The sequence below is a fragment of the Symphalangus syndactylus genome, chromosome 8 (assembly GCF_028878055.3).
Source record: "Symphalangus syndactylus isolate Jambi chromosome 8, NHGRI_mSymSyn1-v2.1_pri, whole genome shotgun sequence".
In the NCBI taxonomy this organism is placed as follows: domain Eukaryota; kingdom Metazoa; phylum Chordata; class Mammalia; order Primates; family Hylobatidae; genus Symphalangus; species Symphalangus syndactylus.
Genome location: NC_072430.2, coordinates 23,815,389 through 23,822,494, shown reverse-complemented (window position 1 = coordinate 23,822,494; position 7,106 = coordinate 23,815,389). Strand labels below are relative to the sequence as shown.

The window sequence follows — 7,106 nt, the reverse complement described above, 5'->3', positions numbered from 1 at the left end:
CCATGCCTGGCTAGTTTTTAAAAGTGTTTTGTACTTACTATTGTGTCCGGAATTGGTGGGTTCTTGGTCTCACTGACTTCAAGAACGAAGCTGCCGACCCTCGCGGTGAGTATTACAGCTCCTAAGGTGGCGCGTCTGGAGTTTCTTCCTTCTGGTGGGTTCGTGGTCTCGTTGGCTCAGGAGTGAAGCTGCAGACCTTCGCAGTGAGTGTTACAGTTCTTAAGGCGGGGCGTCTGGAGTTGTTTGTTCCTCCCGGTGGGCTCGTGGTCTCGCTGGCTTCAGGAGTGAAGCTGCAGACCTTCAAGGTGAGTGTTACAGCTCATAAAAGCAGTGTAGACCCAAAGAGTGAGCAATAGCAAGATTTATTGCAAAGAACAAAGCTTCCATCGTGTGGAAGGGGACCCGAGTGGGTTGCCACTGCTGGCTCGGGCAGCCTGCTTTTATTCTCTTATCTGGCCCCACCCACGCCCTGCTGATTGGTAGAGCCCAGTGACAGGGTGCTGATTGGTGCGTTTACAATCCCTGAGCTAGACATAAAGGTTCTCCACATCTCCACCAGACTCAGGAGCCCAGCTGGCTTCACCCAGTGGATCCTGCACCGGGGCTGCAGGTGGAGCTGCCTGCCAGTCCTGAGCCGTGTGCTCACACTCCTCAGCCCTTGGGTGGTCGATGGGACTGGGCACCCTGGAGCAGGGAGTGGCGCTCGTCGGGGAGGCTCGGGCCGCACAGGAGCCCATGGAGGGGGTGGGAGGCACAGGCATGGTGGGCTGCAGGTCCCGAGCCCTGCCCCGCGGGAAGGCAGCTAACGCCCGGTGAGAAATTGAGCGCAGCGCCGGTGGGCTGGCACTGCTGGGGGACCCAGTACACCCTCCGCAGCCGCTGGTCCGGGTGCTAAGCCCCTCATTGCCCAGGGCTGGCAGGGCCAGCCAGCTGTTCCGAGTGCGGGGCCCGCCAAGCCCACACCCACCCGGAACTCCAGCTGGCCCGCAAGCGGCGCGTGCAGCCCTGGTTCCCGCTGGCGCCTCTCCCTCCACACCTCCCCGCAGGCCGAGGGAGCTGGCTCCTGCCTTGGCCAGCCCAGAAAGGGGCTCCCACAGTGCAGCGGTGGGCTGAAGCGTTCCTCAAGTGCCACCAAAGTGGGAGCCCAGGCAGAGGAGGTGCCGAGAGCGAGCGAGGGCTGTGAGGACTGCCAGCAAGCTGTCACCTCTCACTATGTTGCCCAGGCTGTTCTTGAACTCCTGGGTTCAAGCAGTCTTCCTGCCTTAGCCTCTCAAAGTGCAAGGATTATACTGCTCAACCTTTCTTCAAGAGGATTAAATGGGAAAGTACATGGAGAAACTTTTAGTCCAATCTTCCAAGCAGCAGCATGCAATGTTCATTTCTTTCCTTCTCCTTCCAAATTTGACACACTGATACATCTGCACTACTTGCACTAATTTGTGCACTGTCTTGTTTCATCCCATTGTTTTACTGTTTCGGTAGAAGGTCCCTTCACTTAGAAAACAGTTTCCTACCCCTGAGCACCAAGAGGAAAGAGTCCAAGGAACTAAGTCTGTGTAGGTTCAGTGGTTTGCAGATTCATGCTTTGGGAACTCTTTATTCACATGAAATCTCTCTTGGAACCGTGATATAAACAAAACAGACAAAGTCATTTTGTTAGCATTCCTTTATTTTAGAAGTTCACACCTATAATTTTATAACAATCGTGAAAATGTTACTCAGAACTAGATGTTTTGATGACATACATAGCAGAAATCTGTGGTTCAAGATGGTCATTGCAAACTTAACCAATCTCAGCATTCTATTCTGCCTTTTGTTTTGATTGCACAGAATCAATATAATTCTGATTCATACAGAAAACAACTTAATATCTTAACCTCCGCTCAGGATCTTCATCATAAATGTAGGTCAATACATACCTAAAAATTGTCAATGATCCAACATGGTCACATGTGACATGCTACACTTGCACCTAGTACCAAACAAGCTGATATTTCAATGAGATCTGGTCAGCATATCTCATTGATCACCATATCTCATTTGTCACCAAGCCTGGCCAACATGGTGAAACCCTGTCTCTACTGATAATGCAAAACTTAGCTGGGCGTGGTGGCACACGCCTGTAGTCCCAGCTACTTGGGAGACTGAGGCAGGAGAATAGCTTAAACCTGGAAGGCGGAGGGTGCAGTAAGCCAAGATGGCACCACTGCACTCCAGCCTGGGTGACAGAACGAGACTCTGTCTCAACAACAACAACAAAGATATTCACAAGGATGAATTTAAATAGGTAAATGGCAGTGTAGAACTACATCCTTCCTAGTCAATTACACCTTTAGGAGACTAAATAGGCATAGAAACGACAAAGGGCTTATACTGAGAATTGCACAAAAATGAGTTACTTGGCAGCACAAGGTAGGGACTGTATGTGTCACAAGAGTATATAGACTGTTCTACCTTCATGCTCTACTCATTGCCATATCCCTTCGTGGTTCCCTGAGACTCAGGTGAAATTACCTTCCAATACTGCCTGGAGAAGGGCCTCCTCCTCCTCAGCTGCCTCATAATCCTTTATTAGTACCAATAACTGCAAGAAACCAGGGGCTGGGCCATCCTCTGGCAGATTAAGCTCTCTGCGAATTGTTTTGTGGACTGCCCCAGCAATGACTTGGTCTAGGCGGGCCTGATTCACAGCATCTCTCTCAATTGCTCCTCTCTGTACCAGCTTCTGTAACAAAGGCTCCAGCCTCAGTACATAAGCCGACAACTTTTCCTCATCCTTCTGGTAAGTGGTTAGATATTTGACCTGCAACTCCCTAGGATTATCTGTAACCCCAAATACCTCCTCAAGAGCCTGCAGGCATTCATCGACAGTAATTAAAGGATTGTTTATCTTGAGGACACGAATAACATCAAGTGCTGGGCCTCGAAGGCTCTCTAGCAATCGCCTTCTCTTCTCTACATCTGGCACCTGCCACGCCTTCATCATCTGAGTAGTATGAAACATCCAGCGTCCAAATTCTTCTTCTCCTGGTTCTGGAGACTCCCTGCCCGAGAACACTCTCAGCTTTTTATACTTCAAGCATTGCAGGGCAGGCTGAAGAGCCTCTAATGCCTGTGCCAACATAGGGGCCCACATTTCTGGGATCATGCCCTGCTCTGGGTCTAAGGAGCCATTTTCATGTCCAAGAGCTCTGGTTAACTCACCCACTGTCATGCCCTCTCCCGCTAAAAATTCATTTAATCTGCTTAAAAATGTATTATCTGGGTCAGGAGGCTTAAAGATCACTCTCCAGATACCCCCTTTTCCCGGTATCTCCTTAGGGACGAGTGCGTGACTAGTCTCCGCAGTAAGCCCTACTAAGGCTACTTTCCTGTTCTCATCCCTCCTGAACATCCTTCCAAGCAGTCTGTACTCCCCCAAGGGAGCTAAACCAGCCTGCAGAGCCTCCTCGATTTCTGCCACACTGCAGCTCTGGGAGATGCCGGCAATCAATAGCGCTTTCCGAGGGTTCATGTCCATCCCCCTGCACCAGTCTTCTAAAAGCCTCAAAGTCATGGTGCCCGAAATAATAGACTTAAGTCCTAAATATTCCAGACCACAGGCGGCCACCGAAATTCAAAGTAATCCTCCGCGGTACCCCAGAGAAATCTTGTCAACGTGCCGAGGTCCAGCAGCCTGCAAGACAGAGCAGACAGGTTAGCTAAAGATGCCAACGTTCAGGGCACGCGTGCAGGCCCCAAACCCCGCGCGCCCTGCCCCCCGCGGCGACGCCAGGACAGCCGCACTGCGGCGCGCGCCCCTCACCCCTCCCAGCCCTGGTGCCTGGCGGATGTCGGGCCTGCAGGGCCGCTTCGGGCCCGCTTCCACTTACCGGGATCTACTGCTCCGTGCCCGCGTCCGTGCGCCGGCGGCCGAGGTGCCTGGCCGGGCCACGACGAGGCGCGGGAGGGCGGGCTCCCCTAGGCTCTGACGGACACTCGGGGGCCAAAGCGACCGATGCCGGTACTCCAGGTGCCTGTGGTGCTGTCTGCAGCGAGAAGTGATGGGGCGATGAGAGGAGTCGCGAGCGGGCACCAGGGGGCAAGGCTGAGGAGCGCTGAGTCGCCAGACCCAGACAGCCACCCACCTGAAGGGACGTGCCGCCACCCGCGCCGCCGGACTTGCGGCTCCAGCCCGGATTCCAGCTGTTTTGGTCTTGCTCGGGGAAGCTGCGCGGCGGGCGGGGGCGATCTGACGTCATGAGGGGGCGGGCCTCGGGGGCGGGGCGCGCGCGCTTCCGGCCCGAGCCGGAAGCCCCGACTGCGGCGGCATCCGGGACGGCGGGCGGGCTGGCCTCCCCGGGACAGGAAGGTGAGATCCGGGACCTCAGCTTTGCAAGCAGGCTCCGCTGGCGACCGCTGACTGGCGCTGGGCTGGTGGCGCTGCAAGGCGGCGAGGCCCGGGCCTGGCGCCGCCTGCGCAGCTTTGGTCGCGGTGTGCCGGCGCTGCAGCGCGGCAGGGGGCGGGGCCGGCCGCCGGGAGGCCCAAGTGGCGGGGACGCCTCCCTGCCGGGTCAGGTCCTCAGAGCGGGTCTCCGGCGGCGGCGACGGGGGCCGGACCGCGCGTGACCCGCCGCAGTCACGCCGTTCTTAATCACTAGCAGCTGGTGCTCCAGGCTGGCGGCGCTCACCTTTCTCCTAGCCGGGTGACCCAGGGGATTTATTTTATGGTGGCTTTCTCTGAAATGCCAAAGCCACCCGATTATTCAGAGCTGAGTGACTCTTTAACGCTTGCCGTGGGAACAGGAAGATTTTCGGGAGCATTGTAAGTGCTTAGGAGTTACTCTCTTAACTTGGGGGCTTGACTTGTGCACCCTGCGTTCACGTCTGAAGCAGTACTGTTAAGCCAGAAAGTGTTTCACCTGTCAAAGTGAAATGTGCTGTGAGAAACTAGTTTAATTCCAGTTTCTGGAGGGCGGGTATTATGGACCTGTTTAAGTAGGATGCAGTGATTTATTCTGAGGGATTCCCGTTAAAAAGCAGAACTCAATATATACTGAAATCAATGGTTTTTTGTTTTTTTGTGTGTGTTTTTTTACTTGATTGTAACTATTACACAAAACAACCTTAAGTTTTACATTTCTTAATAGGTGTTTAATTATTTTAAGTCTTAGGTGTGTTAGTGGGATACTTTAGAATTCTTTTTTTTTTTTTTTTTTTTAGACGGAGTCTTGCTTTGTCGCCCAGGCTGGAGTGCGGTGGCGCGATCTTGGCTCACCGCAAGCTCTGCCTCCCAGGTTCACGCCATTCTCCTGCCTTAGCCTCCCGAGTAGCTGGGACTACAGGTGCCCGCCACCACGCCCGGCTAATTTTTTTGTATTTTTAGTGGAGACAGGATTTCCCATGTTAGCCAGGATGGTCTCTATCTCCTGACCTCGTGATCCACCCGCCTCAGCCTCTCAAAGTGCTGGGATTACAGGCGTGAGCCACCGCGCCCAGCCCAGAATTCTTGGAGATAAAGCAAGTACATTTGGAGTAGTTGCCGTGACAGCATTACTAGACCCTAATTGTATTTTCTTTTTTAATTTGAAGGCACAGAGCATGGAGAATGATGAACTTCCGTCAGCGGATGGGATGGATTGGAGTGGGATTGTATCTGTTAGCCAGTGCGGCAGCATTTTACTATGTTTTTGAAATCAATGAGACTTATAACAGGCTGGCCTTGGAACACATTCAACAGCACCCTGAGGAGCCCCTTGAAGGAACCACATGGACACACTCCTTGAAAGCTCAATTACTCTCCTTGCCTTTTTGGTTGTGGACAATTATTTTTCTGGTACCTTACTTACAGATGTTTTTGTTCCTATACTCTTGTACAAGAGCTGATCCCAAAACAGTGGGCTACTGTATCATCCCTATATGCTTGGCAGTTATTTGCAATCGCCACCAGGCATTTGTCAAGGCTTCTAATCAGATCAGCAGACTACAACTGATTGACACATAAAATCAGTCACCGTTTTTTCCCTACGATTACAAAACTGCCAGTCCTTTATGGGGTCTGATCACAAGACTGCAGTTTCTTCACAGATCTCAGGAAGTTGTGGTGGGGCAGAGGCTTTTTAAAAACATGTGATTAGGGGGCTATCTTTATCTGAATAATAATGAATTTTTAGGTAAAACCTGAGGTAGAGTACTACAAAATCATGTTGATGACTTCAGATTTTGGAAGTTAAATCGTGTCTGTTATTTGCATTCTTTAGAAACTTGACTAAGTACCTGAATTCATATTTCTATTCTACTGTGCAACATAGTGATGATTCAGAAATTTTTCCTTTGGGGAAAAAAAATGAGTATGAACATTTCCATTGTGTTAAATGTAAAAAGGTCCAGACGTGATCATAAAATTTAAATTTTATACAATTACTTGGCTTGCTTTAAAATTCTTCACACTTAAAACACCGATTCATTCTATTGCAGCTAAGCCAGCTGTTTATACTTGCTGTCAGCTTATGAGGCATTGCTAAAAAATTATTGAGGAAATGGCTGTCCTGATAAGCAGAATTTGTTCCTCTTGGTAATGGCTAAATTATTATTAATGCTTTTAATGGTTTTATTTTTTATATTTTTCTTTTTTGTGGAGAGTGGGGTCTCGCTATGTTGCCCAGGCAGGTCTCTAACTCCTGGGCTCAAGCTTTCCTCCCGTCTCTGGCTCCCTAAGTGCTAGGATTACAGGTGTGAGCTACCATGCCCAGCTATTTTTAATTAAAAAAAATTTTTTTTCCATGACTTGTGACACAGTCTCAGGAGGCCCTGAGAACATATGGCCCAATGCTACTGGTTTAGAAAACTATCTGGGAAGAAACTAAGTGTTAAATGTTGAAAGTAGAAATAACTTACAAACAGAAGATGGAAACAATGTGTTCAATGAAAATCTAGCAGGTTATTTATTAATTTATTTATTTAAATTATTATTATTATTTTTGAGACAGAGCCTTGCCCCGTCACCCAGGATGGAGTGCAGTGGTGCAGTCTTGGCTCACTGGAACCTTCGGCTCACTGCAACCTCTGCCTCTGGGGTTTAAGCGATTCTCTTGCCTCAGCCTCCTGAGTAGCTGGGATTACAGGTG

General features: G+C 50.5%; 2 protein-coding genes across 5 annotated transcripts; one reads left to right on the top strand and one right to left on the bottom strand.

Moving 5' to 3' along the window:
* Positions 1–1,651: 1,651 nt before the first annotated feature.
* On the bottom strand, positions 1,652–4,278 carry MOAP1 (modulator of apoptosis 1). 2 transcript variants are annotated; one of them, XM_063643986.1, is made up of 3 exons: positions 4,128–4,278; positions 3,873–4,028; positions 1,652–3,676 (listed from the first exon to the last, which is right to left on the bottom strand). In XM_063643986.1, the coding sequence occupies exon 3, from the start codon at positions 3,554–3,556 to the stop codon at positions 2,501–2,503; it is 1,056 nt and encodes a 351-aa protein (XP_063500056.1). In that variant the 5' UTR covers positions 3,557–3,676; positions 3,873–4,028; positions 4,128–4,278; the 3' UTR covers positions 1,652–2,500. The 2 variants fall into 2 exon arrangements, with proteins under 2 accessions (XP_063500056.1, XP_055144321.1); XM_055288346.2 differs by having other exon boundaries at positions 3,873–4,249.
* On the top strand, positions 4,265–6,399 carry LYSET (lysosomal enzyme trafficking factor). Of its 3 annotated transcripts, XM_063643994.1 has the most exons (3): positions 4,298–4,351; positions 5,203–5,324; positions 5,572–6,399. In XM_063643994.1, the coding sequence occupies exon 3, from the start codon at positions 5,588–5,590 to the stop codon at positions 5,981–5,983; it is 396 nt and encodes a 131-aa protein (XP_063500064.1). In that variant the 5' UTR covers positions 4,298–4,351; positions 5,203–5,324; positions 5,572–5,587; the 3' UTR covers positions 5,984–6,399. The 3 variants fall into 3 exon arrangements, with proteins under 3 accessions (XP_055144324.1, XP_063500064.1, XP_055144323.1); XM_055288349.2 differs by lacking the exon at positions 5,203–5,324 and having other exon boundaries at positions 4,265–4,351; XM_055288348.1 differs by lacking the exons at positions 4,298–4,351; positions 5,203–5,324 and adding an exon at positions 4,358–4,804.
* Positions 6,400–7,106: the final 707 nt, after the last annotated feature.

Excerpts from the sequence above, each read along its gene's own strand:
- LYSET (XM_055288348.1), top strand. The coding sequence starts at position 4,707 with ATGGTGGCTTTCTCTGAAATGCCAAAGCCACCCGATTATTCAGAGCTG. Across the intron at positions 4,805-5,571 it reads GGAAGATTTTCGGGAGCATT|GCACAGAGCATGGAGAATGA; the intron begins GTAAGTGCTTAG and ends TTTAATTTGAAG.
- MOAP1 (XM_063643986.1), bottom strand. The coding sequence starts at position 3,556 with ATGACTTTGAGGCTTTTAGAAGACTGGTGCAGGGGGATGGACATGAAC.